Source organism: Microcaecilia unicolor, chromosome 1, assembly GCF_901765095.1.
Source record: "Microcaecilia unicolor chromosome 1, aMicUni1.1, whole genome shotgun sequence".
NCBI lineage: Eukaryota > Metazoa > Chordata > Amphibia > Gymnophiona > Siphonopidae > Microcaecilia > Microcaecilia unicolor.
The window spans coordinates 389,980,163-389,996,595 of record NC_044031.1 but is presented as its reverse complement, the minus strand read 5'-3'; the positions used below and the strand labels follow the sequence as shown (position 1 = coordinate 389,996,595).

Genomic DNA, 16,433 nt, shown 5'->3' with positions numbered 1-16,433 from the left:
CTTCATTTGTCCGGGAAATGTCTACGGCCATTCCCTTCCCTGTGGAGACGGTGGATGAGCCCAGGGCTGAGATGTTCGAGGTCCTGGACTATCCATCTCCACCTAAGGAATCCACCACAGTTCCTCTTCATAATGTCCTTAGACAGACATTGTTGACGAACTGGGTGAAGTCATTAACTACTCCCCACATTCCCAAGAAAATTGAGTCCCAGTACCGAATCCACGGGGACCCAGAGTTAATGAAGACCCAATTGCCTCATGATTCTGGGGTGGTGGATTTGGCCCTTAAGAAGGTCAAGAGTTCTAGGGATTACACCTCGGCGCCCCCTGGGCGTGAGTCTTGAACTATGGATTCTTTTGGGCGGAAGGCCTACCATTCTGCTATGCTCATGTCCAAAATTCAGTCTTACCAGCTCTACACGAGCATTCACATGCGGAATAATGTGCGGCAGTTGGCGGACTTGGTGGACAAGCTCCCTTCTGAGCAAGCCAAGCCGTTTCAGGAGGTGGTCAGGCAGCTGAAGGCGTGTCGTAAATTCCTGTCCAGGGGTGCTTACGATACTTTTGATGTTGCATCCAGGGCCGCTGCTCAGGGTATAGTGATGCGCAGGCTCTCATAGCTGCGTGCCACTGACCTAGACAGTAGATTCCAGAAGCAAGTGGCGGATGCGCTTTGCCGGGGGGATAATATTTTTGTCGAGAAGGTCGAACAGGTGGTAGAACACCACCACCAGTGGGATACCGCTTTCGACAAGCTCTCCCATCGGGCGCCTTCAGCATCTACCTCAACTGGTAGATGATTTTTGGGGGGAAGAAGGAATGCTCCCTATGCTTTTAATAAGCACAGGTACAATCCACCTTCTCGACAGCCGGCTCAGGCTAAACCCCAGAGCGCTTGTTCTCGTCAACAGCGTGCACCTCAGTAGGCCCCTGCAGCTCCCCAGCAAAAGCAAGGGACGGGCTTTTGATTGGCTCCAGTTGAGCATAGCCGACATCAAAGTGTCCGTGCCGGACAATCTGCCGGTCGGAGGGAGGTTAAAATTTTTTCACCAAAGGTGGCCTCTCATAACCTCCGACCAGTGGGTTCTGCAAATAGTCCGGCTAGGATACGCCCTCAATTTGATCTCAAAACCTTCAAATTGCCCACCGGGAGCTCAGTCTTTCAGCTTCCAGCACAAGCAGGTACTTGCAGAGGAACTCTCCGCCCTTCTCAGCGCCAATGCGGTCGAGCCTGTGCCACCGGGGCAGGAAGGGCTGGGATTCTATTCCAGGTACTTCCTTGTGGAAAAGAAAACAGGGGGGATGCGTCCCATCCTAGACCTAAGGGCCCTGAACAAATACCTGGTCCGAAAAAAGTTCAGGATGGTTTCCCTGGGCACCCTTCTTCCCATGATTCAGGAGAACGATTGGCTATGCTCTCTGGACTTAAAGGATGCTTATACTCACATTCCGATACTGCCAGCTCACAGACAGTATCTTCGATTCCGTCTGGGAACACGACATTTTCAGTACTGTGTATTACCCTTTGGTCTTGCCTCTGCGCCCAGAGTATTCACAAAATGCCTGGCTGTCGTAGCGGCGGCTCTAAGCAGACTGGGAGTGCACGTGTTCGCCTATCTCGATGATTGGCTGGTGAAGAACACCTCAGAAGCAGGAGCCCTACAGTCAATGCGGATGACTATTCAACTCCTGGAGCTACTAGGGGTTGTGATAAATTATCCAAAGTCCCACCTTCTTCCAGTACAGAAACTAGAATTCATAGGAGCTCTGCCGGACTCTCAGACAGCTTGTGCCTACCTTCCCAAGATAGAGCCGACAATCTCCTGGCTCTCGTCTCTCAGGTGCGAGCGTCTCGGCAATCAGAGCTCGGCAGATGTTGAGATTGCTCGGCCACATGGTCTCCACAGTTCATGTGACTCCCGTGGCTCGTCTTCACATGAGATCAGCTCAATGGACCCTAGCTTCCCAGTGGTACCAAGCTGCCAGGAATCTAGAGGACGTCATCCACCTGTCCACGAGTTTTCTCGAATCCCTACATTGGTGGACAATTCGATCCAATTTGACCCTGGGACGTCCTTTTCAAATTCCTCAGCCGCAAAAAGTGCTGACTATGGATGCGTCTCTCCTGGGGTGGGGAGCTCATGTCGATGGGCTTCACACTCAAGGATATTGGTCCCTCCAGGAAAGACGATTTCAGATCAATCTTCTGGAGTTACTAGCGGTCTGGAATGCTCTAAAGGTTTTCCGGGATCGGCTGTCCTATCAAATTATCCAAATTCAGACAGACAACCAGGCTGCCATGTATTACATCAACAAGCAGGGGGGCACAGGATCTCACCCTCTGTGTCAGGAAGCTGTCAGAATGTGGCTTTGGGCTCGCCGGAATGGCATGTTTCTTCAAGCCACGTATCTGGCAGGCGTAAACAACAGTCTGGCTGACAGGTTGAGCAGGATAATGCAACCTCACGAGTGGTGTCTCAACTCGAGAGTAGTACGCAAGATCTTCCAAGCGTGGGGCACCCCCTTGGTAGATCGTTTTGCCACTCAGATCAATCACAAGGTCCCTCAATTCTGTTCCAGGCTTTTAGGCCCATGGCAGACTAGCGTCGGATGCCTTCCTCCTTCATTGGTGGGAGGGCCTCCTGTATGCGTATCCTCCCATACCTTTGGTGGGGAAGACTTTACTGAAACTCAAGCAAGATTGCGGAACCATGATTTTGATTGTGCCTTTCTGGCCCTGTCAGATTTGGTTCCCTCTTCTTCTGGAGTTGTCCTCCGAAGAACCCTGGAGATTGGAGTGTTTTCCAACCCTCATCACTCAGAACGAGGGGGCGCTTCTGCATCCCAACCTCCAGTCCCTGGCCCTCACAGCCTGGATGTTGAGATCGTAGACTTTGCCTCCTTAGGTCTTTCAGAGGGTATCTCCCGAATCTTACTTGCTTCCAGAAAAGATTCCACTAAAAAGAGTTACTTCTTTTTATGGAGGAGGTTTACCGTTTGGTGTGACAGCAAGGCCCTAGATCCTCGTTCTTGTCCTACACAGACCCTGCTTGAGTACCTTCTACACTTGTCTGAGTCTGGTCTCAAGACCAACTCTGTAAGGGTTCATCTTAGTGCAATTAGTGCATACCATTACCGTGTGGAAGGTAATCCGATCTCGGGACAACCTTTAGTTCGCTTCCTGAGAGGTTTGCTTTTGTCAAAGCCCTCCATCAAACCTCCTACAGTGTCATGGGATCTCAATGTCGTTCTCACCCAGCTGATGAAACCTCCTTTTGAGCCACTAGATTCCTGCCATCTGAAGTACTTGACCTGGAAGGCCATTTTTTTGGTGGCAGTTACTTCAGCTTGCAGAGTCAGTGAGCTTCAAGCCTTGGTAGCTCATGCTCCTTATACCAAGTTTCATCATAACAGAGTAGTCCTCCGCTCTCACCCTAAGTTCTTGCCGAAGGTGGTGTTGGAGTTCCATCTGAACCAGTCAGTTGTCTTGCCAACATTCTTTGCCCGTCGTCATACCCGCCCTGCTGAACGTCAACTGCACACATTGGACTGCAAGAGAGCATTGGCCTTCTATCTGGAGCGGACACAGCCCCACAGACAGTCCGCCCAAATGTTTCTTTGGATCCCAACAAGAGGGGAGTGGCTGTAGGGAAACGCACCATATCCAATTGGATAGCAGATTGCATTTCCTTCACTTATGCCCAGGCTGGGCTGACTCTTGAGGGTCATGTCACGGCCATGTTCAAGCCATGGCTGCGTCAGTGGCCCACTTGAAGTCAGCCACTATTAAGGAGATTTGCAAAGCTGCGACATGGTCATCTGTCCACACATTCACATCTCATTACTGCCTACAGCAGGATACCCGACGCGACAGTTGGTTTGGGCAGTCGGTGCTGCAGAATCTGTTTGGGGTTTAGAATCCAACTCCTCCCCCCCCAGGCCCATTTTTATTCTGTTCCAGGCTGCACTCAGTTAGTTGAATAAGTTATGTTAATCTCAGTTATGTCCTCGCCGTTGCGAGGCCCAATTGACCAATGTTTGTTGTTTTGTGTGAGCCTGGGGGCTAGTGATACCCCATCAGTGAGAACAAGCAGCCTGCTTGTCCTCGGAGAAAGCGCAAGCTACATACCTGTAGAAGGTATTCTCCGAGGACAGCAGGCTGATAGTTCTCACAATCCTGCCCACCTCCCCTTCGGAGTTGTGTCTTCCCTTTCTTTGCTACTGGACTGAGGAGCATGCTCGCGTTCGGGCGGGAAGACGGTCGCGCATGCGCGGTGCGCACGGGAGCGTGAGGCTAGCAAACTCTTTGTTGCTAGGGAGAATTCCGGTTCTGGGGCTGCCGACGACGTCACCCATCAGTGAGAACAATCAGCCTGCTGTCCTCGGAGAATACCTTCTACAGGTATGTAGCTTTCGCTTTATCAGTACTTCAGATCTAGAACAAAAAATTTAAAGCCAAATATCACTAGGGATTGGAGTTGAAGCCAGATAGTAGAAGAATAGAGGAGTTGGAGGTTTGGTCTAGCGTCTCCACAGCCCTGATTGCAGTGACTGGAATTCTCCTTCTGGGAGCCTGCTGTCATGTATCTTAAGGCCAGTCACTAGATTTTAGTCACCTGCTCTTCCGAGTCCACAGTATCCCCATCCCTAAGTGGCCCAGGGAACACTGTTGTCCCTGGAAAATAAAAATTGAACTGCTCTGCACACCAGTGTACAGCGCTGCCACTGAACCAGTTTTTAAGTAGGCCTGGTTTTCCATACAGGCTTATTCTGTCTGTATCTAGGTGGCAAAATATTGCAGATCTGATCCACAGCATGCTGTCATTTGTCTCATTAGACAGTACAGTTGTATCCTGTTAATCTTTGTTTAAACAAGTTCCTTTGGCAGAATTGGTCCATCTTCCACCTCTGCAACTTTCATTGTATGGTAGAGCTTGCTACAGAAAGGCCAGTTACTTACATGCTACAGGGGCTCTTGCCCTAGTCAGTGCCTAGTGTTATGGTGATACTAATGAAAGCGAAAAAGTCTTAATCAGTTCTTTAAAGTTTAAGGTTACTATACAGTCTGCATTATAGGGTTTTTTTAATTTAAAAACATTTCATTTATACCTGTTTAGGTACAGCACCTGGGAACCAGAGGAACACATCTTGGATCCACGTCTTGTTATGGCATATGAGGAAAAGTAAGTATTGTTTCTAATTCTTCCGTCTCTCACATATAGAGGACTACTGTTGGAACAGCTAGTCCATTTGTACATTCTACTTTTTACTCAAGTATGATGGGAATGGATTGGCCACTGTCGGAGACAGGATGCTGGGCTTGATGGACCCTTGGTCTTTTCCCAGTATGGCGGTACTTATGTACTTACTAGTAAAAAAGGCCCGTTTCTGACACATATGAAACGGGCGCTAGCAAGGTTTTCCTCATAATGTGTATGTTTTGGAGAGTGTATGCGAGAGTGACTGTGTGTGATAGAGAGAGTGAAAGTGCAAGTGTGTGTGTGTGTGTGTGTGTGAGAGAGAGAGTGAGTCTGGGTGTGAGTGTGTCTGTGTGTGAGAGTGTGTGTGTGAGAATGAGAGTGTGTGCAATTGCGTATGGGAGACACAGCGTGATAGAGAGAGAGAGAGAGTGTGTTTCACACAGATACAGTGTGTGCGAGAATGAGAGTGTGTGTGAGGCACAGATTGTCTGTGAGACTGAGTGTATGAGACCAAGCGAGTATGTAAGTGACTGTGTGACACATAGAGAGTGAATGTGATACACTTTGAGACATAGAGTGTATGAGAGTGAGAGACAGAAACACATTGTCTGTGGGAGAGAGAGAGTGTGTGTGAGAGAGAGAGAGAGAGAGTGTGTGTGTGTGACAGAGATACCTCCCTCCCTCTCTCTCTATGGTGTCAGGCCCCCCTCTTTCTCTGGTGTCTGAGATTGCTGCCACTGCACCTAAGCAATTGGTGTGCTGGAGGAGAGGAAGAGAGAGAGAGAGAGAGAGTGTGTGTGTGGGGTGGGGGGGATGTTTTGGAGGGGTTCAGCTTGGAAGAAGAGGGTTCTCCGAGGACAAGCAGGCTGCTTGTTCTCACTGATGGGTGACGTCCTCGGCAGCCTCTCCAATCGGAATCTTCCTAGCAAAGTCCTTTGCTAGCTCTCGCGCGCCCGCGCGCACCGCGCATGCGCGGCCGTCTTCCCGCCCGAAACCGGCTCGAGCCGGCCAGTCTTCTTTCGTCTGCACTCGGTACAGCTGTGTTTTTGTCGTGTCGAGCCCCGGAGAGTCGACCTCGCGCGTCCGTTATCTAAATCGACGTGTTTTTTCTTCGGAAAAGTTTCTTTTCGTTCGGAAAGTGCTCCGGAAACCCCCTTGGGTTTCGTTTGCCCCTTCCCGTATTTCCAGTTTTTGCCCCGGTAAGTTTTCTTTCATTGTCGGGGTAGGCCTCTTTTCGGCCTCGGTCGAGATTTTTCTCCCTTAAAGTTTTGGTGCTCCAAATTCGTCATTTCGGATTTTGACTTCGCCGGCGTGATTTTTCCGCCCATGACATCGAAGCCTTCCAGCGGCTTCAAGAAGTGCACCCAGTGCGCCCGGGTAATCTCGCTCACTGATAGGCACTCTTCGTGTCTTCAGTGTCTGGGGGCCGAGCACCGTCCCCAGAACTGTAGTCTGTGTTCCCTCTTACAAAGGCGGACTCAAGTAGCGAGATTGGCCCAGTGGAACGTTTTGTTCTCGGGCTCTTCGTCGGCATCGGCACCGGGGTCATCATGTGCATCGACGTCATCAGCGTCCAGACCTTCTTCCTTGGCTGCCAGTGCATCGAGGCATCGGCCCTCTGCATCGGCGCCGAGACATCGGATAGCTGCATCGACGTCGGTGGTACCGGGACCTCGTCTCCTGATGTCGTCGGACGGTGGTGCATCGAGTGGAGTGCAGGTGAGGGCTGTCCATTCCCCTGCTGGTGGCGGTGAGCCCTCGGGTGGGTCTCCTCCTACCCTGAGGGCTCCTGCGGTACAGCCCCCCCGAGACCGACCTCCTTCGGCCTCGGCCCCGAGGAAGCGACGGCTGGATTCTACGTCCTCCTCGTCGGTGCCGGGGAGCTCCGGTGACATGCTTCGGAAGAAGTCGAAGAAGCATCGACACCGGTCCCCTCCCCGCGTCGGCACCGAGAGCTCTGGGTCGCCGAGGGAGTCGGCACCCAGCAGGCATCGGCACCGAGAGGACCGCTCACCCTCTGTTCAGGAGGTGTCGATGCGCTCCACTCTGGACAGCCCGGAACAGCCTCCACGCCCGGAACAGGTTCTGACGTCGACGCCTGCATCGACCTCCATGCCTTTCTCTGCAGCCGCTCTGAACGAGAGCCTCTGGGCCGTTCTCCCAGAGATTCTGGGAGAGCTGTTGCGCCCTACCCCTCCGGTACCGGCGGTGCTTGCGCCTCCGGTACCGTCGAGCATGGCGCCGGCTGGCCCATCGCCCGGGGTGAGGTCCCCGACGTCGGTACCGCGTGCGGTGCCGACTGCGGCCACCTCCCAGGAAGGCTCCCCGACTACGTCGGCGGAGGGAGCTTCGCCGATGCGGGCGAGGGAGTCTACCTCTCGACGCCCCCATCGTGGACGTGGCTCCACGGAGTCGAGCCGGGCACGGTTGCAGACGCAGGTCCGTGAACTTGTGTCTGACACCGAGGGTGAGGCCTCGTGGGAGGAAGAAGAAGACCCCAGATATTTCTCTGACGAGGAGTCTGAGGGTCTACCTTCTGATCCCACTCCCTCTCCTGAAAGACAGCTTTCTCCTCCCGAGAGTCTGTCTTTTGCTTCCTTTGTCCGGGAGATGTCTACGGCCATCCCCTTCCCGGTGGTTGTGGAGGACGAGCCCAGGGCTGAAATGTTTGAGCTCCTGGACTATCCTTCTCCACCTAAGGAAGCGTCCACTGTTCCCCTGCACCATGTCCTCAAAAAGACATTGCTGGCGAACTGGACCAAGCCTTTAACTAATCCCCACATCCCCAAGAAGATCGAGTCCCAGTACCGGATCCATGGGGACCCAGAGCTGATGCGCACCCAGTTGCCTCACGACTCTGGAGTTGTGGATCTGGCCCTAAAGAAGGCTAAGAGTTCTAGGGAGCATGCTTCGGCGCCCCCGGGCAAAGACTCTAGAACCTTAGACTCCGTTGGGAGGAAGGCCTACCATTCCTCTATGCTCGTGGCCAAAATTCAGTCTTACCAGCTCTACACGAGCATACACATGCGGAATAATGTGCGACAGTTGGCGGGCTTGGTTGATACTCTTCCCCCTGAGCAAGCCAAGCCTTTTCAGGAGGTGGTCAGGCAGCTGAAGGCGTGCAGAAAATTCCTGGCCAGAGGAGTTTATGACACTTTTGATGTTGCGTCCAGGGCCGCTGCTCAAGGTGTGGTGATGCGCAGGCTCTCATGGCTGCGTGCCGCCGACCTGGAGAATAGGCTCCAGCAGCGGATTGCGGACTCGCCTTGCCGTGCGGACAACATTTTTGGAGAAAAAGTCGAGCAGGTGGTAGAGTCTCTCCACCAGCAGGACACCGCATTCGACAAGTTCTCCCGCCGGCAGCCTTCAGCTTCTACCTCTACAGGTAGACGATTTTTCGGGGGAAGGAAGACTGTTCCCTATACTTCTGGTAAGCGTAGGTACAATCCTCCTTCCCGACAGCCTGCGGCCCAGGCTAAGCCCCAGCGCGCTCGCTCTCGTCAGCAGCGTGCGCCTCAGCAAGGCCCCGCGGCTCCCCAGCAAAAGCAAGGGGCGAGCTTTTGACTGGCTCCAGCAGAGCATAGCCGACATCCAAGTGTCAGTGTCGGGCGACCTGCCGGTCGGAGGGAGGTTGAAAGCTTTTCACCAAAGGTGGCCTCTCATAACCTCCGATCAGTGGGTTCTGCAAATAGTCCAGCAAGGATACACCCTCAATTTGGCCTCCAAACCTCCAAATTGTCCACCGGGAGCTCAGTCTTACAGCTTCCAGCACAAGCAGGTACTTGCAGAGGAACTCTCCGCCCTTCTCAGCGCCAATGCGGTCGAGCCCGTGCCATCCGGGCAAGAAGGGCTGGGATTCTATTCCAGGTACTTCCTTGTGGAAAAGAAAACAGGGGGGATGCGTCCCATCCTAGACCTAAGGGCCCTGAACAAATATCTCGTAAAAGAAAAGTTCAGGATGCTTTCCCTGGGCACCCTTCTCCCCATGATTCAGCAAAACGATTGGCTATGCTCTCTGGACTTAAAGGATGCCTACACACACATCCCGATACTGCCAGCTCACAGACAGTATCTGCGATTTCAGTTGGGCACACGCAACTTCCAGTACTGTGTGCTACCCTTTGGGCTCGCATCTGCGCCCAGGGTGTTCACAAAGTGCCTAGCTGTAGTAGCAGCGGCACTTCGCAGGCTGGGGGTGCATGTGTTCCCATATCTCGACGATTGGCTGGTGAAGAACACATCCGAGGCAGGAGCCCTGCAGTCCATGCAGATGACTATTCGCCTCCTGGAGCTACTGGGGTTTGTGATAAATTACCCAAAGTCCCATCTTCTCCCAGTACAGAAACTCGAATTCATAGGAGCTCTGCTGGATTCTCGGACGGCTCGCGCCTATCTCCCAGAGACGAGGGCCAACAACTTGTTGTCCCTCGTCTCGCGGGTGCGAGCGTCCCAGCAGATCACAGCTCGGCAGATGTTGAGATTGCTGGGCCACATGGCCTCCACAGTCCATGTGACTCCCATGGCCCGTCTTCACATGAGATCTGCTCAATGGACCCTAGCCTCCCAGTGGTTTCAGGCTGCTGGGGGTCTAGAAGACGTGATCCACCTGTCCACGAGTTTTCTCGAATCCCTGTATTGGTGGACAATCTGGTCCAATTTGACTCTGGGACGTCCTTTCCAAATTCCTCAGCCACAAAAAGTGCTGACAACGGATGCGTCTCTCCTGGGATGGGGAGCTCATGTCGATGGGCTTCACACCCAAGGAAGCTGGTCCCTCCAGGAACGCGGTCTACAGATCAATCTCCTGGAGTTGCGAGCGATCTGGAACGCTCTGAAGGCTTTCAGAGATCGGCTGTCCCATCAAATTATCCAAATTCAGACAGACAACCAGGTTGCCATGTACTATGTCAACAAGCAGGGGGGCACCGGATCTCGCCCCCTGTGTCAGGAAGCCGTCAGCATGTGGCTCTGGGCTCGCCGTCTCGGCATGGTGCTCCAAGCCACATATCTGGCAGGCGTAAACAACAGTCTGGCCGACAGATTGAGCAGGATTATGCAACCTCACGAGTGGTCGCTCAACTCCAGAGTGGTGCGCCAGATCTTCCAAGCGTGGGGCACCCCCTTGGTGGATCTCTTCGCATCTCGAGTGAACCACAAAGTCCCTCAGTTCTGTTCCAGGCTTCAGGCCCCCGGCAGACTGGCATCGGATGCCTTCCTCCTGGATTGGGGGGAAGGCCTGCTGTATGCTTATCCTCCCATTCCTCTGGTGGGGAAGACTTTGTTGAAACTCAAACAAGACCGAGGCACCATGATTCTGATTGCTCCTTTTTGGCCGCGTCAGATCTGGTTCCCTCTTCTTCTGGAGTTATCCTCCGAAGAACCGTGGAGATTGGAGTGTTTTCCGACCCTCATCACGCAGAACGAAGGGGCTCTTCTGCATCCCAGCCTCCGGTCCCTGGCTCTCACGGCCTGGATGTTGAGAGCGTAGACTTTGCCTCTTTGGGTCTGTCAGAGGGTGTCTCCCGCGTCTTGCTTGCTTCCAGGAAAGATTCCACCAAGAGGAGTTACTTCTTTCTGTGGAGGAGGTTTGCCGTCTGGTGTGACAGCAAGGCCCTAGCTCCTCGCTCTTGTCCTACACAGACCCTGCTTGAATACCTTCTGCACTTGTCTGAGTCTGGTCTCAAGACCAACTCTGTAAGAGTTCACCTTAGCGCAATCAGTGCATACCATTACCATGTGGAAGGTAAGCCGATCTCGGGACAGCCTTTAATTGTTCGCTTCATGAGAGGTTTGCTTTTGTCAAAGCCCCCTGTCAAGCCTCCTACAGTGTCATGGGATCTCAATGTCGTTCTCACCCAGCTGATGAAACCTCCTTTTGAGCCACTGAATTCCTGCCATCTGAGGTACTTGACCTGGAAGGTCATTTTCTTGGTGGCAGTTACTTCAGCTCGTAGAGTCAGTGAGCTTCAGGCCCTGGTAGCCCAGGCCCCTTACACCAAATTTCATCATAACAGAGTAGTCCTCCGCACTCACCCTAAGTTCTTGCCAAAGGTCGTGTCGGAGTTCCATCTGAACCAGTCAATTGTCTTGCTAACATTCTTTCCCCGTCCTCATTCCTGCCCTGCTGAACGTCAGCTGCACACATTGGACTGCAAGAGAGCATTGGCCTTCTATCTGGAGCGGACACAGCCCCACAGACAGTCCGCCCAATTGTTTGTTTCTTTTGATCCCAATAGGAGGGGAGAGGCTGTAGGGAAACGCACCATATCCAATTGGCTAGCAGATTGCATTTCCTTCACTTACGCCCAGGCGGGGCTGGCTCTTGAGGGTCATGTCACGGCTCATAATGTTAGAGCCATGGCTGCGTCGGTAGCCCACTTGAAGTCAGCCTCCATTGAAGAAATTTGCAAAGCTGCGACGTGGTCATCTGTCCACACATTCACATCTCATTACTGCCTGCAGCAGGATACCCGACGCGACAGTCGGTTCGGGCAGTCAGTTCTTCAGAACCTGTTTGGGCTTTAGGATCCAACTCCACCCCCCGAGGGCCCTGTTTGTTCTGTTCCAGGCTGCACTCTCAGTTAGTTGGTAAATTTTTTAGGTCAATCTCAGTTATGTCCTCGCCGTTGCGAGGTCCAATTGACCATGGTTGTTGTTTTGAGTGAGCCTGGGGGCTAGGGATACCCCATCAGTGAGAACAAGCAGCCTGCTTGTCCTCGGAGAAAGCGAATGCTACATACCTGTAGAAGGTATTCTCCGAGGACAGCAGGCTGATTGTTCTCACAAACCCGCCCGCCTCCCCTTTGGAGTTGTGTCTTCCCTTGAACTGTATTGTCTTGCTACATACTGGACTGGCCGGCTCGAGCCGGTTTCGGGCGGGAAGACGGCCGAGCATGCGCGGTGCGCGCGAGAGCTAGCAAAGGACTTTGCTAGGAAGATTCCGATTGGAGGGGCTGCCGAGGACGTCACCCATCAGTGAGAACAATCAGCCTGCTGTCCTCGGAGAATACCTTCTACAGGTATGTAGCATTCGCTGTGTGGGGGATTCAGGATGCGCTGCCAGATGAAAGTGAGAGAGTGAGTGTGTGTGTGTGTGTGTGGGGGGGGGGGGGGGGGTTTCAGGAAGCAATGGCAGATGACAGAGTGAGGGAGTGTGTGTGTGTGTGGGGGGGGCAGGGGGTACAGGAAGCGCTGCCAGATGAGAGAGAGTGAGTGTGTGTGTGTGTGGGGGGGGGTAGGGGGGGTTCAGGTAGCGCTGCCAGATGAGAGTGTGGGTGTGTGTGTTTTGGGGGTGTGGGGGGTGTGTTGGGGGGGTTTAGCTTGGAAAAAGAGGGGTGTGGGTGGTTCAGGAAGCGCTGCCAGATGAGTGAGTGTGTGTGTGTGTGGGGGGGGGGGCGGTTTTTCAAGTTTTGCCAGATGATAGTGAGTGTTTGTGGCGTGTGTTCAGGAAGCACTGGCAGATGAGAGAGTGAGTGAGTGTGTGTGTAGGGGGGGGGGGGTTCAGGAAGCGGGGCTAAATGAGAGTGAGTGAGTAAGTGTGTGTGTGTGTTGGGGGGGGTTCAGGTACGGCTGCCAGATTAGTGAGTGACTGTGTGGGGGGGGGGGGGGGGTGGCAGGGGTTTCAGGAAGCACTGCCAGATGAGACAGAGTGATTGTGTGGGGGTGGGGTGCGTGGAGGGGGGGTTCAGGAAGCGTTGGCAGATGAGATTTTGTGAGAGTGTGTATGTTGGAGGGGTGTGGGGGGTGTGTTGGGTGGTTCAGTTTGGAAGAAGAGGGGTGTGTGGGGGGTCTGGAAGTGCTGCCAGATGAGTGTGGGGGGTGGTTTATCAAGCGTTTGCAGATGAGAGTGAGTTTGTGTGTGTGTGGGGGGGGGGGGGGGGGGGTTCAGGTAGCGCTGCCAGATGAGAGAGTGTGTGTGTGTGTGTGTGGTGGTGGTGGGGTGGTTCAGGAAGTGTGGCTAAATGAGAGTGAGTGTGTGTATGTGTGTGAGGGGGGGGGGGGGGGGTTTCAGGAACAGCTGCCAGATTAGTGAGTGACTGTGTGTGGGTGTGGCAGGGGTTTTAGGAAGCGCTGCCAGATGAGAGTGAGTGTGTGTGTGTGTGTGTGTGTGTGTATATGTGTGTGTGTGTGTACGTGGTTTCTGGAAGCGCTGCCATATGAGACAGAGTGTATGTGTGTGTGAGGGGGGTTCAGGATGCGCTGGCAGATGAGATTTTTAGAGAGAGAGAGTGTGTGTTGGAGGGTTGTGGGGGGTGTGTTGTGGTGTTCAACTTGGATGAAGAGGGGTGTGGGGGGGGGGGTCTGGTAGCGCTGCCAGATGAGTGAGTGAGTGGGGGCAGGGGTTTGTGGAAGCGGTGCTTTGAAGATGAGTGAAGGAAGCGCTGCTAGATTGCAGGGGTTTGTTTTTTTGCCTTCACTGCCTCCTCCGCGCGATGTTCCCCCCCCCCCGCCGCCGCCATCCCACCCAGCACGATAGTCCCGCTGCCACCGCCATCCCACCCACCGTTGCGTAGTGTTGCTGGCGGGGGACACGAAACCCCGCCAGCATAAGTCCTGTCTTCAGATTCCGGCGTGATCTTCAGCATTGCTAGCCTCTGCTGGGCGGGGTTATGTGCGTCTGACGTCCTGTACGTGCTTGACGTCAGACGCACAGAAGCAGTACATGCAGAGGTTAGTAATGCTGAAGATCACGCCGGAGTGTGAAGACAGGACTTATGCTGGCCTGGTTTCGTGTCCCCCGCCAGCAAAGGTACGCGACGGTGGGTGGCTTGGGGGGGGGGGGGGTGTTGCACCTCCTGTTTTTTGTGGGATTTCTTTTCTTCTGTTGAGGTTTGTTGGTTGTTTGGGGGGGGGGGGGGGGGCGTTGCGCGAGGGGGGCGGGGGGTGTTGGACCTCGGTCATTCTCTGGCGGGGCTCCATTTTATCTATGTAGCTTTTGGGTGGTTTTCTAGGTTGGTAGCCAGCGTTTCCTTGGCAGGGGGAGGAGTAGGGAAACACGCTCCGCGTGTTTCCCTACTCCTCCCCCTTCCTTGATGCGGTACCTTCTTTCATTTTTCTGTTGGTTTTCCGCCCTCGACGTCATGACGTTTGACGCGAGGGCGGGGCAGCAAGTCGTTCAGTGGCTTCACCACCATGAACTTACGAACCGTTCTGGGAGTCTGAGTGACTTCAGAACGTTGTCCTCAGAACGTTGAGGGTGCGTTTTATTATATTAGATGATATAGGTTTTTAATTAGTAATTGGTGAATATTGTGACTTGTATGTATTAAATTTAGTATTGGGTTTCTTGGGTTCTTATGTATTGTCTGTGTTTGTGATATGGCTGTTTCATATTTCTTGAACAGAGGTATTTTTAATTACATTTCATACCCACTGAAAACCATATGTTTCATAGATAGTGGATGAACCTAATTATGAGCGTATGCTCCTGTAAATAGATTAGACATCATCTTCACTGTGTCTTCCACTAATGAGCAAAACTGAGTCAAGCACACAAGTAAGGCATCTTCTGACAGGGCCAGAATGGAATAGCTCTCTGACAAATCAGGATCAACAGTCTTCCAGTAGGTGTGTCAGATAAGTCAGGCTGTCCCATAGTCAGGGCCTCAAGTCACCTCAGGAACTGGTTCTGCTGAAAACACCTCTTCCTGACGCTTAATCAGCTGGTTCCACCTGGACTGGCTCAGGATCTGGAACTGAAGAGGTGGTCTCTGCTGCTTCTGTCTTTCGGACCACCCGTGCCTGACTATGGGTCAACACAGTGGAAAGACTGACTCCGCTTTCAAGGGTAATGTTCATTGGGCCCATGTCGGTTCCACACAACATTGGTACCAGCATGTTTTTCATTATTTCTACTTTCTGTATCCAGGCTTGTACTTTCTGTATCCAGGCTTGTTACCCCAAGCCAGGTATTTTCGAGCAAAGGATACAGTCTGCAGTGCACCCTGGTATAATAGCATCTTCCGGCACAAGCTCTGGTCGTATTAAAGTCATGTGTCCACAAACCCAGCCATTTGGGCCTGATTCACAGTTACTGGGGTGCTATAGTGTTGTGAAAACCCATCTGCTTTCTTGACGAATGACCAGTAACTTTCTGTGCTGCGACTGCTGCGTAGGCCTCCTCTGTGGGATTGGAGCTACCCACGAAGGCCGCCAGCATCAGTGTAGGAGCTGAATTGCTCTTCAGTGCAGGCTTGGGTTATCAGGGCAGTTCACTTTGAAATGTCCTGTACGCCCACACTGGTAACAAGGACATTCATGCCTAAAATCTTTAGGTTTTTGGGGAACACGGGGGGGGGGGGGGGGGGGGGTGCAGACTGTCTCTGAGGTTGCAGGGATATTTGGCTAAGGGCTCTGACTGCTCTTAGACCCCAGCTGTTGCGGATAGGGATGGGTTCTCTTTGTCAACCAGGGACGGTTAGCTATAAAGATGTCAGCCAACTCAGCCACCTTCTCTGAAGTACGGGGCTGGTGATTTGACCATGTTCCCTCATCTCTGGATGACAACACTGAAGGAACTGCTCCAGAACCATCAGGTTTTGGAAGTCCTCCAGGGTTTTAACCTTAACTCCATTGAGCCACCGCTGATGCCTGTATCTTAACTGGATCACAAACTCGCTATGAGTGGAGGAGTAGCCTAGTGGTTAGTGCAGCGGACTTTGATCCTGGGGAACTGGGTTTGATTCCCACTGCAGCTCCTTGTGACTCTGGGCAAGTCACTTAACCCTTCATTGCTTCAGGTACAAATAAGTGCCTGTGAGAGAGAGGGGATGTGATGGAGACTTTTGAATGCCTCAGTGGTGTTGGTGTATAGGAGGTGAGACTTTTTCTAGTGAGGGAGGGCTCTGGAGTGAGGGCATGGGCTGAGGTTGAGAGGCGGGCTTGGGAGGAAACTGGGGAAGTGCTGTTTTTACAGAGGGGGTGACGGAGGCGTGGAGTAGCTTCCTGGTGGAGGTCGTGAAGATGAGGACTGTGTCTGAGTTTGGGAGGGCGTGGGACAGGCACGTGGGATCCCTTTGTAAGGGGAGGAGTTGGTGATTGCTAAGGAAGGGCAGACTGGATGGGACTTTTGGCACTTATCTGCCTTCATATTTCTATGGCCTGATAAATTTTTCCCACTTGATGCTCTTTTTTTATTTGCAAGAAGTCTTTATTGTCAGTGAACTTGAACAAAGTTTACATAATACAAGCAACAGGCCAGCACTTCTGCTTTACATATACAAGAAGTCTAAT

At 52.9% G+C, this 16,433-nt stretch overlaps 1 protein-coding gene across 2 annotated transcripts in view; it reads left to right on the top strand.

Annotated features, from left to right (window-relative positions):
* Positions 1-16,433, top strand: part of CBX7 (chromobox 7) — a 299,910-nt gene that overhangs the window by 57,515 nt on the left and 225,962 nt on the right. For both annotated transcript variants that reach the window (XM_030210908.1, XM_030210900.1), the window contains exon 3: positions 5,118-5,183. In XM_030210908.1, coding sequence (XP_030066768.1) covers positions 5,118-5,183 — 66 coding nt within the window. The remainder of the gene's footprint in view (positions 1-5,117; positions 5,184-16,433) is intronic.